The 21,382-nt window shown below is 32.4% G+C and overlaps 2 protein-coding genes and 1 long non-coding RNA gene across 5 annotated transcripts; 1 reads left to right on the top strand and 2 right to left on the bottom strand.

Moving 5' to 3' along the window:
• Nucleotides 1-1,584: 1,584 nt before the first annotated feature.
• LOC106762008 (actin cytoskeleton-regulatory complex protein pan1) lies at nucleotides 1,585-13,256 on the bottom strand. 3 transcript variants are annotated; one of them, XM_022781047.1, is made up of 14 exons: nucleotides 12,848-13,256; nucleotides 11,448-12,597; nucleotides 7,673-7,891; nucleotides 7,346-7,575; nucleotides 6,639-6,713; nucleotides 5,883-5,954; nucleotides 5,708-5,806; nucleotides 4,107-4,178; nucleotides 3,911-4,025; nucleotides 3,499-3,567; nucleotides 3,105-3,411; nucleotides 2,889-2,961; nucleotides 2,273-2,630; nucleotides 1,585-2,201 (listed from the first exon to the last, which is right to left on the bottom strand). In XM_022781047.1, the coding sequence occupies exons 1-14, from the start codon at nucleotides 12,980-12,982 to the stop codon at nucleotides 1,861-1,863; spliced, it is 3,315 nt and encodes a 1,104-aa protein (XP_022636768.1). In that variant the 5' UTR covers nucleotides 12,983-13,256; the 3' UTR covers nucleotides 1,585-1,860. The 3 variants fall into 3 exon arrangements, with proteins under 3 accessions (XP_022636768.1, XP_022636767.1, XP_022636770.1); XM_022781046.1 differs by having other exon boundaries at nucleotides 1,585-2,239; nucleotides 2,311-2,630; XM_022781049.1 differs by having other exon boundaries at nucleotides 1,585-2,239; nucleotides 2,311-2,630; nucleotides 2,889-2,958.
• An 867-nt stretch (nucleotides 13,257-14,123) lies between these two features.
• On the bottom strand, nucleotides 14,124-15,396 carry LOC106761472 (WUSCHEL-related homeobox 13). Its single transcript, XM_014645025.2, has 3 exons — nucleotides 15,097-15,396; nucleotides 14,435-14,851; nucleotides 14,124-14,342 (listed from the first exon to the last, which is right to left on the bottom strand). Exons 1-3 carry the CDS (start codon nucleotides 15,266-15,268, stop codon nucleotides 14,281-14,283), a joined length of 651 nt encoding a protein of 216 aa, XP_014500511.1. The 5' UTR covers nucleotides 15,269-15,396; the 3' UTR covers nucleotides 14,124-14,280.
• On the top strand, nucleotides 15,109-16,427 carry LOC111241625. Its single transcript, XR_002667639.1, has 3 exons — nucleotides 15,109-15,217; nucleotides 15,341-15,427; nucleotides 15,715-16,427. It is a non-coding gene; the product is annotated as an uncharacterized LOC111241625 (long non-coding RNA).
• The last annotated feature ends 4,955 nt before the right edge of the window (nucleotides 16,428-21,382 follow it).

Below are 21,382 nucleotides of genomic sequence, written 5' to 3'. Positions count from 1 at the left end.
TAATACGCTTAAGATGTATATATCTTGACGTAAGGAAAGTGTGATAGAAATCCAAGATCGACTAGAAATAAAATATACAAGTGGATGCAAACCTCACCTTACAAACTGGTTTTGTGGGATTAAGTTAAGTTTAAAGTTCACTTCTAACTTAAAGAAGAGATTTTGCAGAACAGTAAGAAAATGTCTGACGTGAGAATAGAAACGTGAAGAAAGAAGAAAAAAGAAGATGAAGATGAAGATTTTTTAAACGGTGGGAACTGAATAGAAAAAGAAAGAAAAATCAGCTGTGAAAAGGTGGAAGAACATAATAGAGAAAGGAAAATCAGTATAATGTTTCACTTCATGCTGTATAGTTGCAGCTGTAACATATATGAATATTGTTACGCAGAACGTGAAATATATCGCTTTTTTTTTTCGCCACTCACGGGGAACCTGAGTATTCGTAATCCAGAAACCTTTTTGTCAAAATAATACTTTTCCAAATTATATACTATTTATAATATTCACTCAAACAACATTCTTTATTATTATTCATAATTAAAATTTTATTTAATGAATTTTAAACTTTAGTTTAACACATCGTTACTACAGAAAATAAATTACAATATTTATCAAACAAATATACTTATTTAATTTTAAAATATATTAATAGGTCGTTTATTTATTGCTCAAATCATTAATTTAAATTTTATTTTACTATCAAATAATTTAATATATCTTTAACAAAAATCTCAATATTAACTAAATTTAACAATTTATCTAAGTTATTACAAAATAGATTTTAAAAATTACAGATGTTATAAAATATTATTTATTTGTATTATTATATTTTAATTTTGTAGTTTTTTATAATTTGGTTTTTCTTATAATTACAAAAATTGAAAAAGTAAGTCGGATGTGTTATAATGATGGTCATAATTATACTTCAAACTATATTCTGATAGTGAACAGAAAACAGTTTTTTGAATAAATGTTGTAAATAATGTCATTTGAAAAAAAAAAATATATTCGAACTACTTTGTTGGATTTCTTTTACCAAATTCTAATATATAAGTATATTCAAATAAATATTGTGAATAAATATGTCATATAGAAAGATTTTACTGGAACAGTCCTATTTCGAAAAAAAAAGAGTCCATGCAATTTAAATTCTACATTGTGATGATAATGAAAAATACACATATGATCAAACGTTATTTTCTAAAAGTGCAGGTATTATCACGTTAATATTGAAAACTTAAAAAATGTAAAATTAGTTTATGAATTTAACCATTTACCGGTATTTTAAAATATACATTAATAGTTTTATTTTAGTCACGTATATTTTAGTATTAAAAAACTTGAATTTGAATACCTATTTAAATTTTCACACTTCACAATTTTGAAGACTAGAGTAATTTTTTATTCTCCAACATATACTTTAGTTCATTTGTTATTTTTTATGGATGGATTATTTTGTTGTTTGATTCTTCTGTAGTAAAAATATAATGAGCAATGTGCTTTGATGTTTTAGTTATTCTGTCTGTGATAATAGTTAACTGAGAAGCATTGGAAAATGGCATTGGAATGCATGTAACGAGAGCAAGAAACAAAAACTTTGCATGCAATTGCCATTAAACTCAATAGTACATCCATGATACACAACAAGACATTTAATTTTATCTATCTATCTTTCACACTCGTCCGCGCATTACAAAAAGAAAAAAGGAAAGAAAAAAGTAGAGGAAAAACTCTCTTCAAACAGATAGATTGATCACACAATATAATGTTACCGTCCAGCTTTTCTTCTTCTAGCTATACACAAAAAAAATAGGCTATCATGAACAATAAAGGAAATGGAAACAAACCTTGACATGCAAGCTAGAATGCACTCCAGTTATCTGAACCCTTTTTCGGAGAATGGTTTTCTGAAGAGACCTTAAAAGGGCCAGAGGAGCCAAATGGATCAGAGTCATCGAATGTGAATGCACCACTGGGACCGAAGTCTTTGGTGCTACTTATTGAGTCAAACCTTGCATGGCCTTGTCCACCGAAACCGAAATCATTGTTGCTACTCATGGAATCAAACCTTTGGAGCTTCTCAGGATTGTACCCAAAATCCTTGCTGCCACTTATGGAGTCAAACCTTGTGAATTGATCATTACTGTTGCCAAAATCTTTGCTGCTACTTATGGAATCAAACCTTGTGAATTTATCATTACCAAAGCCAAAATCCTTACTGCTACTTATGGAATCAAACCTTGTGAATTTATCATTNTGAATTTATCATTACCAAAGCCAAAATCCTTACTGCTACTTATGGAATCAAACCTTGTGAATTTATCATTACCAAAGCCAAAATCCTTACTGCTATTTATGGAATCAAATCTCGTGAGCCTCTCTGGCTGTGGAGAATATCCACTTTCGTGCCTGAAGGAATCAAACCTTGACATGTCAAAGAAATTATCCCCCGCCTCACTGTACCGGGGAGAATTTTCGAATTTGGAAACTGGAGTTGCAGGCACTGAATCATCAAAAGTAAATGGGCTTTTTGTCTGGAACGTGCTATCCGTATGTGTAGATCCTGTTCTGATTGGGTTTATACCAAAATCATCAGATTTGAAGAAATCTCCCTGCTCGAAGTCAGAGTCCTACAAAACAGAACGTAAAAAATTTAGTACGTAGTAGCAACTTGATCTTTGAAAAATCACGTCTCTTCTGTTCTTTGGTAAATGTGCTAAGAAATCAATTCCAAAAATTATAATGAAAAAAGACCTCCATTGCCTGTCTCACATCAATTCAGTATAAAAACAATCTCAAGAATTTCCCCGAGAACAATTATTAGTCAATAACAGCGACTAACTACGTTAATATCCTGAACATCAGAAAATTCATATAGAAAGGGTTACCTTGGTCTTGAAACCCCACACTGAGTCCTCATCATCATTGTTGTCAAATGCCCAGGTCGATTCGTCAAAACTTCTGTTGCCATAGATTATAACGTCATAATTACTAGATAGATGCCGCACACTCAAAGCCATGCATTCAGAAACAAAAAAATGGGAATTGACAAATCAACCCCTCCCCCTGAAACACACCCTGGAGACAAAAATAAAACAAAATACCTATGTGTTTCTGCATCTGCTTCAGAACCTTTTCCAAAGTCAGCATTCGAGAATACTTGAGAAGGACTCTCCAAGGTACTCCTCCCAGCTAGACTATCGTGCGGGCTTCTAGCCAGGTCTTCTTCACTATGTGCGTAATCCTCAACTGTATAATCACCGTTAGCAGAGTTTTCTTGCTTCCCGTTTGCTTTCATAGGTGAACCGTGAATAGAGTTATCATCAGAGAAATTTTGTTCTCCGTCAATAGATTCGGGTTTTGGTTTCGAAGATGCCTTTTTGGTGGCAAAAGTAAGATCATTGGCAAATCCTAGAAGTAAACAACGCAATTAAATTAATTCATCCAAAAAAAGGAAATAGTTTTGTAAGGATAAAATAAAAAAAAGATTATGGCTACCTTCATCCTCAAATTTATCCCACTCTTCATCCCAAAGTGCAGCTCCCTCTGGAATTCCAGGTTGCCAACCTTATAGTTCATTAGGTTCATACACACACCAACACAACAACATTAAAGTTAGAATCAGAGAGAAATGCATCCACTTGTAACAAATATAAGTAATTTATCAGTCAGTTGATATGCAATGCCCTTGCTTTTGAAAGAGGGACCTTGGAAAAATACAGTCTTAAGATCACAAAAAGAGGCTTCCACAGAAGCATTAATATAAAGAATCACATAAACTAATCACTTCTATTGAGTAAAAATAAATCATAAAATTGTTGTTGCACGATGATTATTTGAGAATTGACAAAGAACATAAATAATTGATCGAGAAAGAAGACATAATGAGACAAAATGAGATAATAATTACCAGCAGGAAGCTGAACCATTGTAATTGACTTCACATCTATCCCATGTTTCTTGCACCGATCAACTAGAGCCTTAAATAACTCCTCAAGATCTGACTGTATGCGTTCAGCACGGACCTGTGGATTTTTCTAAACATCAGTAACAGCACAAAACAGGTTCCCAGAACTCCCCATCTTTATTCCAGAAATAAAATTCACCTGAAGAATGCCATCTGCACTGCCTCCTTGTTCGATTTTGACAATGGCTTGCTGCAGTTCCACCTTCCTTTCCTAAGTATGTACAGACTAATGATTAAAGATGCATTGAAAATTGAAATGTTTCAACTTTCAAGACATTCACAGTTCACCCAAGACAGGTTTATTGTTGCAATGAAAGGAGGAAAAGGTTGTAGACTTGATCTTAGTGGATAAGAACTTGTCGTTTATGCTTTAGATTGTAAGACCATAAATAAATTTATGCCCTATAAATATAATACACGTGGAAGACTACATGCTTCCTCAGGTTTCCACTGTCCCTCTCATTCACTTTCATTTGATTACTCTACAAGAAGTGGGGAGCTTCACTCTCTTAACATGCAAACGGACGATAGGAAGAAGAGAATCAGTTACAAAATTTAAGTGGCGCAGCCAAAAGTGAACAGGCCCGCTTCCAAACTCGACAAACAAAACAAAGAAGATTCACTAAAAGACCAAAAAAGTTTACAAGGAACTCTTCAAGAAATGAAACCATAAAAGAGCATTTACTTCACAATTTAGGCTATTAAGATATTTGGTCCTAGACAACTGGCCATTAGTCTAATCCTTCTCAACCCCATTCTAAATAAAAGTTGAATTTTAGCCCAGTCTAAGGTGTGGTTACATGTTACGCAAGCAGATTTGGCCAAGGGCGAGGCCAATGAAGCCCTTGCTTTAAGCCTCCGAGAAATAACTTTACTTAGTAAAAATATTTAAGAAAAAAAAAATAATACTTACTTTATAAATGATACAAGGCTATTAAGAATAACATTACTTTGAACAGAAAAAGGCCTCCCGAAGTGCTGAATTGACAGTAGTTATAATTAAATGCGTGCACATACATAATAAATTATGTAATATATAAAATTTAGTGGTTAAACCTTTCATTCATGACAAAAATTTTCAATTTACTTTCTGAAGTGAATCTATTCTTTGGAGAGTACTGTTATGATCTCTAATCTAAGAACTTTTTCTTGAAAAGAAAAAATCAATAAGGTGACAAACTTCATGCTATAAGAATGCAACAGAAAGCTACAGGATTGGTACAGTTGTCAACTTTATATCTGTTTAGTTTAGTTAATGTAAACCCGTTAAATTATTTATTTTAAAATTGTTTCCTATGTTAAATTAACTTTTGTCTAATATGATTTTGTACATGCAATCATATTAAATTATAGTAGTGAAAACTATCATCCCTCATCTATCATAGTAAATAATAAAATGATTTTTTATCGAGAAATAAATCAAAAATAAACTTTTAATAAAATATTGTTATTATTTTTTTGTCAATAAAACATGATTATTTTAGAAAGGCCTCATATCAAAGTTTGCTTTAGGCTTAAAAATAAGTTGAGTCGGGCCTATATGCATGCTTCAAGCCACGGTAGTGCTTTTAGATATAAAACACTCTTGAGCTTTAGCCTAACAACTTAAACTTTTAGTTGTTAGTCCTTCACAATAACATAAGAACAACAATGCAACAAAAAATGTAGTGCATACTAAGTAAGCAATAACTCTCCATTTACGAATAGCCTATTTTTCAACCATTTAGATTTTCTAAATACCTGTATATCACGAAATTTAGCTTCTTCAACAGTCAATTTTGATGCTATTTCGGCTACTTGTTTGTATTTCTCTTCATATTTCTTGCCCAATGATTCTGCCTGTAACACACCACCACATGGTAGCTAATTCTTTTCACATAAACATTCATCACGTTTTCAGAAGAAAGGATTATACCTCCCGCTTATCTGCAGATGCCCTTTCTGTTATCTCATTTAATCGATTATCACATCTGCTTTTATATAGAACCTGAAGTACAAGTAAACATAGGCGGGGAGCGAGTAAGTGCTTCATAGTTCTTTAATCAGATTCATATCATGCAATAAAAAATATTTAAAAATATCATATTGGATTTTACCCTATAAAATCCTTAACTAGATCCAGTTAAAATATCAACATTAACTTTATTTACTGAAAATCATCTATTCCTTTCATGCATAATTCCAGTTAGAGTTTCTTGGGTTGAAAGAAAGTGGTTCCTTGCCCTTAAAATTTCCAGTCTTCTTCCTAACCAGAAATCAATTCCTAGGCTTCAACCAAGGTTAGCTAGAACCATAAAACCCTAAAATTCCGTCACTGGTAGGATGATTTGCATTTGTCATAGCAAACCAAACCCTCCAGCTAAATTGCACAGTTCCAGTACACTTACCTTGTTTTTTGAATTAGCTTGTATTATGCTTATAAGTTATACTATTATAAGCCAGAGAACTATTTTGCTTAGAAGTTATTTTCTGTAAAATCCGAGCAACACTAAACATATTCATATAACTTCGCCAATAAATTTATTTTCAAACACAGGTTTACTTGAAAGTGAGCCACCAGCGGTATGGCCTGGCAAGCCTACAAATAATTTATTTCAATCATGCTAAGCCTTAAGAAAAAATATCAATCTAATATCAAAAATATAAAAGAAACAAGATATGAATTACAGACCAGCTCCTGCATTTTGTTCCGGTAAAACTCCAGCTTCTCCTTTGAATCCAAAATCACGTTCTGAGCTTCTTCAGACTACAATGGCAGAAACAAAAAAATTTATTTATAATTTCTCAAAATGTGCAAGAGAATCAAGACCATTTACAACTGAAAAGATCTGGTCGAGAATATTATAAGACCCATAATTCATTTCAATTTTACATGTGAAATTATAATTAACAACAAAAACTAACTTGGGTCCACCCACCAAACAATCATCATTAATTCTGAAGGGAGTACCAAACAACTGTGAACCTGTACTTGTGTGTCCTTTCCTTTCTACTGGAACAAGATTTTGGCAGAAACAAGGAAACAGCCGTTTTATAGGAGGCTGCAATTTATACAATTATTTTATGTATTTGGTTGGGAAAGAAAAGCCTCATAATTTCAAAGGTGTCTCTTTACCTTACACTTGTTTGTAGATATATAGTTGAATCCCTGGCTATAGGATGAGTTTTATAATTTTCAATTTCTATAAAATGGAACTTCAAAACAAACATAAATAAATTAAGATGAAGGAATGATAACGACAAAGGAATAGGAGAACAGAGCATCTTCCTTGATGAAAACAAAAAACAAAAGCATCAAGAAAAAAACATTATGGATAACCTTCACTTTCATAAATATATTTTTACATGTGGAGAAAATTATAAATGCAGAGCAAATACCTTTTTCTCTGCAGTTGTTGCATCTTGAGGTTTCGTGTTCGATGTATTCTGCTCACCACTATCTGTGCGATTCAGAAAGGAATCCTCCAGCACAGGTGTTCCTGACTTTTGCTGGTTGGGCTGTGTAGTGAAATCAGCCTGAGCAGAACTTCCATGGACTGGTGGCCTGAAACCAGCAGTTGGTACCACTGGCCGAGCACCAGGCATCCCTTGTTGCTGCTGCTGAAAACCTTGAGATGGAAAAAAGTAAGACAAACTCATCAACAGAAGTCCTATATAAGAGAAAAAGAAAAGAATGTTGGAGATAGAGTAACTAAGAGAAAATACCTTGGCTGATACCCCAGGCTGCATTTCCAGGAGCATTTTTTGGTTGGCCTGTCATAGACATCAACGTCTCATCAAACATGACATTGCTTGGAAGAGACTGTGGAAGAGGACGGCCTTCCCTGTACCGTTCCATCAAATAAAGAGCAAAGCAAAACTCCTTCAAAGAAAGCATGCTATCATTGTCTTGGTCAGACAAGTCCCACACCTTCTTTAACACCTCTGCACAAAGTCCACGGATTACGTTATTGCTTTCAGAGAAATGCTAAAAAGGTCATCCCTCTCCAGGAAAATTTCAAAAGTAGTGAAGTTAAGAAACAGTCTAAAAAACATAGTAAAGAAAAAAATCTAGTAAGATCATCTTATCAGTGTATATTGCTTAGTAGCATTTGAGAATTGAATAAATAGGACAGTTAGCATGCTTAGCAAAGAAACTGGCTGTCTGATCGAGTAAGGGAAGTTAGTTAGGACAGTTATTTTAGTTAGTAGGAAGATATTTGAGCGGTAAATAAATAAATAGGAGGATGGTATTCAACTTTTACTAACAAATTTCCAACATAGCCAACAAGGTAGGATTTCAAGAGGGTAGTAATATCAGGCGTGAGTTTGGATAGTTATTGTATTTAGTAAAAGGGTTAAGTCAATTAGATGCCATTTGAGAGATAAATAAGTAGGAGGCAGACGTAAAGGAACAGATATTTTATCTTGTATTATATCATTTGAGAATTCAGCAACTCTTATTCTTTGTTTGGATGTGGAGTGAAATAAAGAGGAAAGAAATACAGAGCAATAATAGAAATATAGAAGAAGTAAAATAGAAAAGTTATGTCATTTGGACGGATAGAAACAGGAAGAGAGAGAATTTCTTTCCCTTTGTTTGGATGAATGGTAAAGAGAATGAAAAATAAATAAACAAATTATGTGAAAAATATTTCAAAATAGTAAAAAAGTATGAAGTTTTAATACAATATTTTTTATAACATAAAACAAATTATTATTTTTTAATATTATATTATAATTTTTAAATAGTAAAGCAAAAAAGATAGATCATTTCCCCATCCATTTCATACCACTTTAGGAGGAAGATACTTTTTGTTGGTTCATATGAAAATAGATTCCCTCCTTCCTAGTTGTCTTTTCAAACAAACTGCGTAGACATAGTATTTTTATTATACTTCTCTCTTCACACTTCCTTCCGCCCCATTTCCACCAAAACAAAATAGAATTAGTGAAAGAAGAAATCGTCTGTCACCTTAAAAGAAAGATCTCTCTCTCTCTCTCTCTCTCTCTCTCTCTCTCTCTTAATTTCTGTTATTTTTCAGTCAAGAAAGTCATGCTTTCTTTTCTATCTTCCATTTAAAAATACATTTCCTCACAGTATAATAATGTGAGCCAAGCCAATATGTTCTACTTAACATAGCAGATCATTAATTAGCTGACAAATAAGTAATTCATGTAGGATGAATGAGATTTGGACATGGTTGATTCTATTGGTTCATACCTAATGTATATATAAATGCGGAGTTTATATCAGGTCTAGTCATTTTCCCTTAAAAAGTAAACAAAAATAACACCAGGAAGGAAAAAAACAAAGGGGAATTTGGCTTTAATAGAGTTCTTGTGGTTCATAGCCTAGTAAATTTCAAAACGTTGAGTTGATCTATTTCTCAGGTCTATATCAAATGACTGTCATCTATCATGGAATCCAGCTGAAACTCAAGCTATCAATATTTTGTTGTTATTCTCCTAGGAATTTGAATTATTGTGATTCTGAGGTCAAACATGAGGATTTCGAATTGATAACGATTTTTGGTTCCATAACCAAATACATTTATAAATTTGTAGTTGATGATCTTAGGTCTAATAACTATAACCCACTATATATCTCTTCTCAGATTATCAATATCTATGTCACCCTTCTTTCTTAAAATAATTATCCATTATGATACAAAACAATTCATAGTATGAATGACATGGATTAAAATGGGTGGGGGACTGCAAACCTGCAATCATTTAAACTCATGCAAATCCATGTGATGTTATTACAAAGTGATGTGTGTTTGTACTATATGTTTCTTTGAATTTCAGCGATAGTTATCGCATCAGGTTCTAGGACAACGGTGGGAATATTTGTTTCTTAGAGGTTTTCCCTTGCTTAGATGATGCTCTTGTATGCATAAGTTTCCACCAACAAATTAATTATTCATATCTCTTGAACTATTCACATTAATAGAAATCTAATTGAATTAGAGGCCCTTTCACTCGATTCTACTCAGTGCGACTAATATACAAGAATTTCAACTACAAATTCTTCAAATCTCTTTTCTAAATTCTAATAAATTATTTTTCAGCTTCTAATTTATTCTCCTAAATCCTAATCCTTTTAATCTGCACAACAGTACTTTACAGAACTGATACAAATTAAGTGTTGCAGATTTCTAGACCTCGCCCTGCTCTTTCTCCTTATGTCAGTGCTATTTTTGGATAATTGAAAATGAGCAATCCACATTACCACTTAATATGTCCATTGCTTATTTAAATCTATATACATATATATCAAATTACTCTAAGTCAGTTATAGGTATTAAAAGTTTTGTAATGAACAACCAGATGAATAGGAATTGACTAAATTTAAGCATATATATGAGAGAAAAAATTACAAGTAACAAAATGTGAGATGATATTTGGGAGGAAAGTATAACAACAGCAAAATGTTGCATTTGATGTCAGATAAGTCAAGTGGCTTATTGAATAAAGTAGATTAAGAGAAGTTCCACTCTGTATTCAAAACAGGGATTGATACTTCTCTGGGGATTCTCAAATAATAAAATCTGTTTCCTCTCAAATTGTGCGAATTCTCAAAGGATTTTGATGGAAAAAGGATACTACAACTTTAAGGCATGTAGTTAATGCAATTGTCCAGTATGGTCAGTGAAGACCACTGATGTTTCCAACGACATCCTCTTTGCCCTTACATTTGCAATGAGATTGCATTACTTTTATGCTTACACCTCCAAACTTTCTAACAATAAATACTGTTATTAACCCAAAAATAATAACAATAATAAAAGAAGACAATAGTGTTGAAGAGCTCCTCTATTTTAATGGGTGTACCATACGTTAGTGGCGTTTTGTATGTTTCCATGGGATACTAGTTTTCTTGGTAATTTTGTTCAAGAAAGAATACTTATCATACTGTCTTTATTCCTTTATAGTGAAATTGTTCATTTAGTTCGTTGGATTCAAAAAAAGAACATTTCCTCACTAAGCGGGTTCAGCAACATGGACCAAACAATGACATTATATTTTGTCAAAACCCAACTTAAATCTAGGTATTTTTCAGTGCATTATTTTACAATTTTCCTTGTTCTTCCTCTACTTCTACTTACTTTGCTATCCTCCATATAATGAACTCTTCTAACTGAGACTTCTATGAATCTTATCATCACATGGCCAAATCATCTTAGGCAAGAGATAAACTCTTGTAGCAATTCATCACCCACCATTCAACACCATAAAGCATTGTCAGTCGTAAGTTTGCTCAGTAAAAACCAATAAAAATTCCAGTATCAGGGCACAGTAGGTTGCTCCTTGTCAACCAAAAATAGCCAGTAAGGCACACCATTCCCATCCCAAAAAATTATGAATTCAAGAAGCTAAAACTATAATTTTAAGGTGACTATGGTTCTTGTTATGTTTCTGACAAGCCAACACATCAATGTACCAACTTCCATGAAGATTACGTCAAAAAGGGTCAGTCAGAACGAAACAGGCTTACCTATTGGTAATCTCCAGCTTAAAAAAAGACTGCGAGCCTGCTCGCCAGTGATCTTCCCATCCCTGTCAGTGTCAACTTCCAAAAACACCTTTGTATATTTCTGCACATCAGTAGGTTTCATTTTTGGCCAAGAAAGCTGCACATTGTCAGAATTTGCATTTCCAACCCCACCTGTCATCCCAGATGGTGTATGTGCTGTCATCCCAGATGGTGTATGTGGCGAAGTAGCTTGTGGTTTAATTTGCTGGTTTGGTGCAGACTGTGGCCGCTGAAACTGACTATTTGCAGGCAGCACCGATGAGAATGCACCCTGCAATGAATCAAGTGCATTTTGCTTATTTGCAGGCTGGGGACCAGTGGAAACAGGAACAATGGCTGATGAGACGTTGGTAACAGAATAACTGTGTCCAGCAGGTTCTTGTTTCGGTGTTGATGATGCGGCAGAGAAAAAATCATTGCCCAAAACTGGATTGGAAGAGAACCCATTTCCAGAAACACTCAATGCTTTAGTGTGAACAGTTGTTGACTGGGGCATTGGTGAGACTGGGGATAACTGTGACATTGGAGAGACTGAAGATGACTGGGGCATTGGTGAGACTGGAGAATGTGACGTCTGTAAGGCAGCCGACGGGTTCATTCCTGCAGGTCTGGTGGCCACCATACCAGGCCTGGCTTTATTCCAATCATTTGATAGCCCAGGATTTGAGAAATTGTGACCCCCCATGTTAACTCCTCTAGAAATATCTGGGCCTGCAATACCCTGCTGCGGATGCGGAGCGCCGGAAACAGGCATGGATTGATGAGGCCGGATCGCAGGATTCTGCTGCGAAGGATAATATTGCGGGTTTGCACCAGGACCTGCTAACCCTTGTCCTCTATAGGCAAAACCTTGAGCCGAATTGGGTGTAGTAACACCCATCTGCCCAACAGACCCAGCATGGGGCCTCGCATTCGGGACAGGTTGAGGTACAGAAGCAAGATTAATCTGCGGCGCAGGGATTTTAGCAGCAGCAGGACCATATAAAGCTGCCTTCACAATGTCAGGCGTTAAATCTCGCTTACTCTGAGCCACAGTAACTAACCTCAGGGCATTAAAAAACTCTGCGCGTCCAAGGAAACCAGTTTTAGCCTGATCAGCATACGCCCATACCTGCAACTCGCACCGAGAACACGAAACATTACACAAGAATAATCTAGATCGGTAAACATTTCCAAGGAAAAGCGAAATGAAGAATGGACGAAAGCCTAAATAAACTATTCTAAGCGCACAATAACGAAAGCATAACCATCGATGCTGAAAATCCAATTACTCCAAGGGAAAAGACATACCGAAACAAGCAATTTAAGTGTAGTGAATTGAAACGTTTGCTCTAGATTAGAAACTTGAAACAGAATAAAACCTGAGCGAGAACTTGTTTGGGCAAATTGGATCCCATGAAAAAAGAGACGGCTTCTGCTCCACTGATTCTGCCATCTCCGTCCAAATCTGCTCTCCTGAAATACGCTTCGAACTGATCCATGTTAGGAGCCGCCATTGCACTCCCTTCGTCTTCGACCGGAGAGTAGATCAGAGTGGGTTAGGGATTTGTTTCGTGGAATTGAGGAATTGCGGGGGCGAGGGAATTGGATTATAGCGTGTTTGTGCGCGAATTGGCAGATTTGGAAGAAGCAAAGGAAGGCCAAAACGTGAATTGAGAAGTGCTTCTATTTTATTCCCGGCGAGGTGGCTGAGATGCGGCTTCTTCTCCAACTGCAACGACCGCAGCACTGGCTGTGTCTAAACGGAGAAATACCAATTTCATTTTCATCTATATGTATATCTCTACATATAGTAATTATCCCACCGTTCAGACACTTTAACAAAATAATAATAATAATAATAATACACAAACAAAAATATTGATAATATAATAACATAAGTTTCATAACTAATTTTGATTTTAATTAAGCCTGTATATTATTATTTATGATGGAACTGTTTTACACAGTTGTTTAATCAAAAAAATAGTTCTGTTATTATATCATTTTCTTTTAATAGTAATTTCTTAAAATTTGAAGATTTATAATAATTATAAATATATTTTTCTGATAATACTTTTTTTCATTAAATTTTTCATTTCTGCTTATTTTGATTTTTTTCTAGGGAAAAGAGAAAGATGGACCATCTAAAACTTTGATTAGTGTTACTATTAATTTTTTTAAGCCCTTCTTATTTTCTGTCGTCGTTTTTAAATAAATGAGTGATCTTCCATTCTTGCATTATAATAAATGTGTCATTTTCATGAAATCGTTAATTAATGGTAAAACCAATAAGAAGTCAATCACCTGACATTTGTTTTCTAATACTTTTTTCATTTTTATTTTTTGCGTTCTTTTTTACCACTGGCATTAATTATCATTCTTTCAATGTTTAAATTATTGGAATTTTCAAACTATTAAGCCAGTTGTGATCTACAGTAAATATTTTTTCATGTATAAAAGGTTTACAACAATTATTTTTAAGTCATTTCAAAAGTTTACGAATAAAGACATCAATTTGTATGATATGATATTTTGTTCATAATTTCGTGTGAATAGAAAAATAAAATGTTTAGAAAAAGACGACATGGTTATTTTATTTTTTTCTAATGACCATCGGCATTAATCAATGAAAAAGAAAAATGATGAAATTGTAAAGACGGAATAATTACTAAATTCTGATTCCATGAAGAAGGAATAATTATCTCTTCTTGCCAGGTGTCATTATAAGTAAACTATACTGATATTTAAAATAACATGAAATAACTAATGTTATATATGAAATATCTTGAACCCATGCATTCCACAGATTTTGTCAAAGAAAATAAGAGCCGTAGCAGCCTGCAACATCTATTTTACTCATCAATTGCTCAAATCCTGCATAAACAAATCGATCATGTTATTAATTTTTGTATGAATGTTTAATGAAAATTAATTATCCTAATAATTCAAAGATTAATTAATAATACCTAAGTCAGGACTGTGGATGTACATGTCCTTGATCCTATGAGGTGATGAATTCTCAAAGGGTTGAACAACCTGAACGCTCTCGGCGGCGCGTATCTTTTTCTCTCTCGGAGAATCGACTTCCGTCTCGGTTTCTGGCTCTGCAACATTTGCTGCGGGAGCGAGTTGCTTCCTCTTTGAACGAGCCCTTCTGTTCTGGAACCAGTTATACACATTTGTCTCTGATATTTGACCATGTTGCCCCAGTTCAATTGTTATCTCCTTGATCTTCTGCTTGCTTGGAGTGCCATTTCCCTCATCAAAAATTCGCTCCAGAATTTGAAGTTGCAGAGGCGTTGGAGTCCAACGCTGCCTCGCAGTTATCTTGTGTCCAGAACACGCCATCAACGGATCACAGTACAAATTACCCAGCCTCAGTCCTGACCCAAAACATCACACAATCCTCTGTCAAATTGCAGATCTTAAAATTACTACCACAGTGCAATAATTTTATGAAATTAAGTCCCACATCAAATAAAAATAATATAACCTGTAACCATCGTTTTCTATTTAAAGTAAGTGTTTGTTCGCTCAGTTTTCCGATCATTATCTAAGGAGGGTGAAACGATAACATGCACTGTTTTGAGTTGTGAAAGTTAGATTCAGAAAAGAAGCTTAGAAAAACCTGCGAGGTCCTGTTGAGTGGTGATTGCTTTGTGCATCTCAACAAGCTGTTCGCAGATGGTGGCGTAGACAGATATCTGTTGCCTCAGCAGTTCCATTTGTTCGTCGGTCATCACTTTAACGTAAAGGCTTCCGATAGCGATTGAGGCATCTTGATGATGCTCTGCCTCCATTTCTTTCTCCTTTTTCTTTGCACAAACAAGAAAATGACTCAGTTTTGTTTTGGATTGGATTGCATTTTGCAGAGACAGAGAGCATCCTCAGACCTCAAGTCAAACCTTAAAGTAGCGTAGTTTACTGCGCGATTTAGCCTAATACCGCAAATCTCGCAGGTTAGCCTCCTTTCCTTTTCTTTCTTTTTTTTTTAACTTTAAGCTTACTTTCTTTCATTAAAAAACATTTTACTTGAAAATGTTGTCTGATAAATATCATTTCACCTGAAGATCAGTTTTAGTAGAAGAAGGTCTTTATAGGATTTTCTCACCGATAATATCACGTTAATTGATTTTTGTTTGATAAAGCATTTATAATTTGTTTTATATGATTTATTTTATAAATTTTTTACTATTATAAAATGTGTTATTAAGCATTATTTTTCCAAAACTGAACGGCTTTTCAGGATGATCGAACGGTTCTCGTTAAGACAGGCAACCGGGACATCCAAGACATACTATTCATCAGATCGGGCGACCATTTGATTAGATTATAAACTATAACAACGGATTAAGGCCCCTAATGGAGGTTAAGGCGTGATTGGGTCGTCGTCAGGTCCACGAAAGGTAAAAGCCCATTACAACTAGTATAAATAGAGGTCTCAGGTATGTCTTCAGACCAGACTGTACTCGTTGCACATTATGTATTACTCTCATCCATTGATATTACCATTTGGTCACTTAACTGACTTGAGCGTCGAAGTTTCTTTGACAGACACCCGCCCACCCGGCCTAGAGAGCGAGGAGGGAGAACCAACAACTTGGAGCACGAGGAAACAACAAGAGATCGTTTAACCTTCAACAGGTGACCACCCTTTCTTCTCAGACTGTTCAGCCTACTACACCAGGAAAAACATTCAGCCTTCACAGACCGTCCGTCCTTTCACACCACTTGGAATGCTCCAGGCACCATCCATCCGGTCTTCACCACTTGACACCACTTTACACCTGAAACAACCATAATTTTTTTGGATGTAACTACTACTATAAACTTTTGTGATTAAAAGAACGTTACAAATTACAATTGTCTCTAACCATTAAGAGTGTTACTCTCTGCACCTCCACACATCACTTCCTGCACCTCCCCATTCCTCTTTTGTCCTTAAATTAAATCGATATCAACTTCCGTCGACGTAAATGGACCTCCGTTGAAGAGACAAACGGATATTGATGTGCGTCCACAAACGTTGACATCCATCCTTGAGGAAATCGGCTTTGGGTATTTGTGATAGGGTTAGCATTTTTGGGTTTGGGAAATCAGCTTCTGCCAAGTTAGCATTTGTGATAGTAAACTGTCATTTTATAAATTGTTGTTGAGCTGTGTATACAAGTTAACTAGATGCAGAAATAAGCATCCGGGGGTGTTATATTATACCATTATTTACCAAAATTATTTTTGATGTTGAAAATATTCAACTTTGGTAGTAACGCAGTGATTAATGTTATTTGGATGTTTTATGAAGCAAGATTTTAAAACCAACCGCTTAGAGATAAAGAGAATCGTTTTTAATTTTGATACTGACACGTTTAACAAAGGAGAGGAAGATAGAAAGTAATTAAAAATGGAGGGGTAGGATTCTCTGCAGAGAAAGTGAAAAATGAGAGAAAGAGAATAATGAAGAGGTGCATGAAAATTTAGGATTTTAAAAAGGATAAAAAGTTAAATGGTAAAGTTTAAATTAATTTAAAATATTTTTGGAATAAAATAAATATTGAAGAGGTGTAGGCGGGAGGGTGGAGGGATCATTACCCAACCATTAATCAGTGAAACAGGCCCATTTTCATTTCTGTTTAAGCCCATTAATACTGTCACGAGGGGAAGTTACTCCCTGTACCTCTCCAATTCCAACCCCCACCCCCCCAATTTTTTTGGATTTTTTTTTAAATACAAAATTAATCTTTATGTTTTTTTTTTATTTTTACCGTTTTATACCTATTTACTAAAGTTAACCTACTCTTTTACAGTCTGCCTCAGTCAAAACACACAGACTCAAATTCCTCTCCTTCGTATTCCCACCTCCACCCCCACCAAAGCTTTTGAAACGCTCCTCCTCCAAACGCTCTCTGCAACTCTCACTCTCCCATTTATACGTTAAAAATATATTTAAAAAAATAATACATCAAAACATATAAATTCCATTATTAAAATATCTGAAAATTAATATAAAAAGTAAACTAATAAAACAAATCTTAAAAATGGAATGGGGGGTGGGGGTTAGAATTGGGGAGGTAGAGGGAGTAACCCCCGTCACGAGGCCCATTAATAAGTGTTCTGAGATCTCCCGAGGCACACAAAGATACGTCCACAGTTATAGTCATAACTTTTTCCTGTCATGAAATGAACATTTTTCTATTTCTTTAATTTTAACTTATTCTAGAGAAACCTCTGCCTTCATGCTTGGTTGACAATTTTTAAAATAATATTTTTTATATATATATATACAATTTCCAACCTTTTATTTTTAAACAATCATATATATACTCTTTTAAGGATATGATATTTTTTTAAGTCATTATTTCATATTTTTTAAAACATTAGTGCCAGTGCCTCTCGTCTTTTATTTTAAACATGTATTTATATATTTTATAATGAGTTTCATATTAACTACAGTTTAATTATAGTCTACTTGGTAATAATTAAATACTTTTTTATTTCAACCTTATATTTATAAATTTTAAAACTTTCAGATTAATAATGATTTAATTATAATCCACTTGCTGATAATCATTTTTTCTTGTTTGTTGTAAATTAATTAATATTTAGGTGTAATTGTTAAGGTAACCTTTATGTTAATCACAATCAGTCTTAAAATTATAATTAAAATTATTTTATGTTGATAGAGTAGTTATCAGTAGATATAAAACTATTCATATAATAACAAAAAAGATATTTAGTAAAAAAGAATCTCATATTCTAAATTGAATAGAATAAATAAAGAATAATATAAAAATATAATTAGAAAACATTATAGTTATATATTAAGTAGTGGCTCAAAGAAGGGTAGACATGGGTGTAGTTATTGGACATAGTGGATTGTGTTTTTAATAATAAGAGGAGATAATGTTATGATTGCTATTTATAATAATTCAACATATTCGTCACTTTTCAACATTGCTAAATCCATCAATACTTTCCTTTTTTTTTTTTGCACGAGTCTTTTGTCTGGACCAACTTCTTCACTAAAATACAAATTCATTGTTTTTTTTAAAAAAAGTTATTTAAAAAACAATGCCCAATATAATTCATTTTTCACAGATAATTTGATATTTGACTTTGATTGAATGTAATTTTTTAAAAATTTTAAATTTTTATATAAAATTAGAATTTATTCATATTTTAAATTTGGTTTAAACCTTTTATTGGTCTCTAAGTTAAGTTTTGATGTTCAATTTAGTCTCCGCTTTTAAAAATGTCAACCTTTAGTCCCCTATGATATGAAAAATGTATTAAATCAGTCCTATTCATTAACAAATCACGAATTTATTGTTCATTGACTGATTTGATACATTTTAAGGTTGACATTTTTAAAAGTGGAGACTACTGAACATCATAAGTTAACTTAGGGACAAAAAAGGTTTAAACCTTTAAATTTTAATAAAATTTGATTTTCATTTTTAAATTAAATAAATATAACTTTTGTAAAGTTGACGTTTGAATTATTTACATTTATTTAATATTATTAATCTAAAATGTTATTTAATATGTAAAACAATTAACATATTTAAATTAAGAAAATTATATTTATTTATTTGTTTTTAAAGTTTGAGACATAAAATATATAATTTGAGAGTTTTAAGTTTATATTTAAATTTAGAAAGTAAAAACATATTTAATAGTAAAACTTTAACATTTAATCATAATTGCTAACTTTTTTTAATCATGTTAAAATAATTAAGGTTTGTGTGGTAAAATTAATCATAATAAGTTAGCTTTTGGTTTATAAATTTTGAGCTGGTGAGTAACTTCATTGAAGTAAAAATATATTTGAAGTTAGCTAATAAATTTGCTTTTCAAAATAAAAATAACTTAGCATGTATTCATAATTATAATATTTGTTCAAATAATTAATTTTTCATTATTTCAATTTACTTTTTAAAATTCTATATTTTTTATTTGAATATGTATTTTTTAATTTAAGCCAATGAGTATTAATTAGATTTAATTTTTATTGATTTTAAAAATTTTAAATTATTTATTTATAAGTTAAAAATATTGTTACATTTATTTTGTAATATTTTGAAATTAAAATTGTTTAAAAAGCTAAAATATAAATTAACAAATACTAAAATCAGTGTAATAAGTAATTATGTCTGTAATATTCAAATGGATAATAATAAACAAAACAAAACTCAAGGATAACAAAAACAAATATTTAAATATGAAAAATAGTAATGAAAATAAATAAATTACAAGAAATAATTTATAACTTAAAAATTAGGAAATTAGGAAAATAACTATTGCATTTAATTTATAATATGTTTTTTTCTTTTATATTACCAACAACCATGTGAATACTTAATTTAATGAATAAAGTATTTGAATATTTTTAGAATAATGTCAACATTTATATGAGAGGAATGAAAGAAGAAGCTAGTTTTTAGTTGGAGAATTGCGGTGATTATTAGTTTAGATTCCGTGGCTCTTCCACCATTTTTTTTATCACGCCATACCAAATTTTCCTTTTCTTCATTATTTCTTGCACTCAATTTTTTTAATATATTTATTTAAAAAAAAAAACTACAGGCTGGGGAACACTAAGACTTTTTATATCAATAATTAACTTCAAAAATTACTTTAAGAAAATATTAAAGATGGAAGTGGACATTGACCAATGAAAGATCAATACAATAATTACACTAATCATTATAATGGTGTATAATTAAATGGTATTATAATTTTATATTATAAATATTTTATATGAAGGGCTCTAAAATTTTATAGATGGTAAAAATTTGTCTATGTTATCCTCTAAAAAAATATTTGAAAAACATTATTTTTTTTCAATTGGAGAAACCCTTAAACTATAAATATCAAACTATAAATAAAGAGGGTAAATTGGATTGGAAAAGCATCCATTTCAATGGAGTCATTAGTCCTTACCATCCAATTTTAAAAGATTAGATTAACACTAAGAAAAAATAACATTAACATTGAAATCCTTAATTAAGATATGCTAAATAAATGGAGTATATCATGAAAGCTTTCACTCTCCACCCAAATCTTATGACCTATCACAACATACCAATATAATAAAAGAAAAAGATATGGTAGAAAAAGGACCTTCTCCACTCTTCTTCCAACTTTTTCAATTCTCTCTCACCCCCACCAAATCATTCCTATTATATTTATTTATTTTATTTTTTTCATTAATGTCAACAATTTTTTTACCACAATATGTTAAGAAATAGCTCATGTGAGTTACATAAACATAATTTTGAGTTTAAATATGGGAAAATCACATATAAAGAATTGGTATTCTCAACTCACATGAGAGAGAGAGTTAAAGTTTTTTTTTTCTCTACAAATACAATGCACAACAAAACCATTTAAAGTATGTGAGTGAAAAAAATAAATAAAAAGATAAATTAAAAAATGAGCATAATTTAAAAAGAGAATGAGACCGTGTTTCATAGGAGTGGACATCAATAGGGAGAACAATAGAGGATGACTAAAACCAATGATTATATAATATACTAAAATCACTTTCAATTATTCTTGACAAGATACCCATCAGCAAAAAAATAAAATAAAAAAAATAAAAATCAGCAAATATTAGGACAATTAACTCTAATATCTTCAATTGAAAGAGTGATGATAACTTGTAGCATACAAATTTTATGTTTATTTATCTTTTTATGTATAGGCCTATAGTACAATTATTAACTATAAATGAACTTTAAGAGTATAAACTCGGTATCTTCATTAATTGAACATATTTTAACCGTGTCTTTTAACCTAAATTCTAAAAATATGTATTTTATTTCAATCAAAAACCATCTCAAAAAGTAAAAAAAAAAAAGGTGATTATTTTAAAAAAGAGACAAAAAAAATTCGATAAACATACATGCGTTTAA

The sequence above is a fragment of the Vigna radiata genome, chromosome 5 (genome assembly GCF_000741045.1).
Source record: "Vigna radiata var. radiata cultivar VC1973A chromosome 5, Vradiata_ver6, whole genome shotgun sequence".
Lineage (NCBI taxonomy): Eukaryota > Viridiplantae > Streptophyta > Magnoliopsida > Fabales > Fabaceae > Vigna > Vigna radiata.
This window is presented reverse-complemented; position numbering and strand designations above follow the sequence as displayed.

Excerpts from the sequence above, each read along its gene's own strand:
- LOC106762008 (XM_022781047.1), bottom strand. The coding sequence starts at position 12,982 with ATGGCGGCTCCTAACATGGATCAGTTCGAAGCGTATTTCAGGAGAGCA. Across the intron at positions 6,714-7,345 it reads CAACAACTGCAGAGAAAAAG|TCTGAAGAAGCTCAGAACGT; the intron begins GTATTTGCTCTG and ends CTGCCATTGTAG. Across the intron at positions 2,202-2,272 it reads CAGTAAGGATTTTGGCTTTG|GTAATGATAAATTCACAAGG; the intron begins GTAATGATAAAT and ends ATTTTGGCTTTG.
- LOC106761472 (XM_014645025.2), bottom strand. The coding sequence starts at position 15,268 with ATGGAGGCAGAGCATCATCAAGATGCCTCAATCGCTATCGGAAGCCTT. Across the intron at positions 14,852-15,096 it reads CACTCAACAGGACCTCGCAG|GACTGAGGCTGGGTAATTTG; the intron begins GTTTTTCTAAGC and ends GTTTTGGGTCAG. Across the intron at positions 14,343-14,434 it reads CATCCACAGTCCTGACTTAG|GATTTGAGCAATTGATGAGT; the intron begins GTATTATTAATT and ends TTGTTTATGCAG.